This window comes from Octopus bimaculoides, chromosome 8 (assembly GCF_001194135.2).
Source record: "Octopus bimaculoides isolate UCB-OBI-ISO-001 chromosome 8, ASM119413v2, whole genome shotgun sequence".
NCBI lineage: Eukaryota > Metazoa > Mollusca > Cephalopoda > Octopoda > Octopodidae > Octopus > Octopus bimaculoides.
The window spans coordinates 53,630,971-53,632,164 of NC_068988.1; the positions used below are offsets into that span (position 1 = coordinate 53,630,971).

General features: G+C 34.8%; 1 protein-coding gene across 3 annotated transcripts in view; it reads right to left on the reverse strand.

Moving 5' to 3' along the window:
* Nucleotides 1-621: 621 nt before the first annotated feature.
* Nucleotides 622-1,194, reverse strand: part of LOC106874429 (armadillo-like helical domain containing protein 1) — a 28,063-nt gene continuing 27,490 nt past the window's right edge. For all 3 annotated transcript variants that reach the window (XM_014922161.2, XM_014922160.2, XM_014922159.2), the window contains one exon: nt 622-718. In XM_014922161.2, the coding sequence (XP_014777647.1) occupies nt 693-718 (26 nt within the window). In that variant the 3' untranslated portion in view covers nt 622-692. The remainder of the gene's footprint in view (nt 719-1,194) is intronic.

Here is a 1,194-nt window from a genome sequence, read left to right on the forward strand (position 1 = left end):
AGACACTTGCCCAAGGTGCCATGTAGTGGGACTGAACCCAGAACCATGTGGTTGGGAAGCAAGCTTCTCACTACACAGCCATGCAGAAATGTTTTTTTCTTTTTATGTAGAGGAAAATAGTTTTCTGAGCTTCTGGCATCAGACAATGTTTCTTTATTATTGTTGCTTAAAGAGATAATGACTGATTATCTTATTTCTTTCGATTCATGATATATTAGATTATCTTTTCATAGGCAGAACAAAATAATCAAGTCCTAAACACAATTAGTCAATCAAGATATCAATCATTATCTCCAAAGGTGGCAAACTGGTAAAATCATTAGAGCATCAGAAAACATGCTTACTGATTTTTCTTTTGAACCTTTAAGATCTAAGTTCAAATCCCACTTGGATCGATTTTACTTGTCATCCTTCTGAGGTCAATGAACAAGGTACTGGTCAAAATACTGATTCATGTATCAACTTGTGCCCCATGACCACTAAATTCCTACCATTCATTGGTAAAAATTCCAAGATTAGTAGGGGAAAAGAAAAGCGAGGTGTATGGCATACATAGATTCTTCATTTCTCAGAACATTACCATTTAGACAGCACAAGCGATTAGAAAAAATAAATAAAAAATTTTTTTCTGAATTTTATTTTAGTTTATTTTCTCATGCCTGTTTTTTTCTGCTGTTCTTCTGTACCAGTCTTCATGGTTCTTTTCTCTTGCTTTCCACTAGAGAAAAAAAAAAAAGAAAGAAAGAAAATTTTTTTTAAATAATACAAATAATGATTCTTTCTAATTTTGGCAGAAGGCCAACAAATTTGAGGGGAAGCAGAAAGTCAATTACATTAACCCCAGTGTACAACTGGTACTTATTTTGTCAATGCTATGGGGAAGAAAGGCAATGTTCACATCTACAGGATTTGAACTCAAAACATAAAATACCAGAAGAAAGCATTTCATCTGACATGCTAATGATTCTGCCAGCTTGCTACCTTAATAATTATAATAATAATAATCCTTTCTACTAAAGGCACAAGGCCTGAAATTTTGGTGGAGAGGAGACTAGTTGATTACATTGATGCCAGTGATTTACTTAATTTATTGACCCCGGAAGGATGAAAAGCAAAGCTGACCTCGGCGGAATTTGCACTCAAAACATAAGGGCAGATGAGATGCCGCTAAGCATATTGCCCAGTGTGCTAATG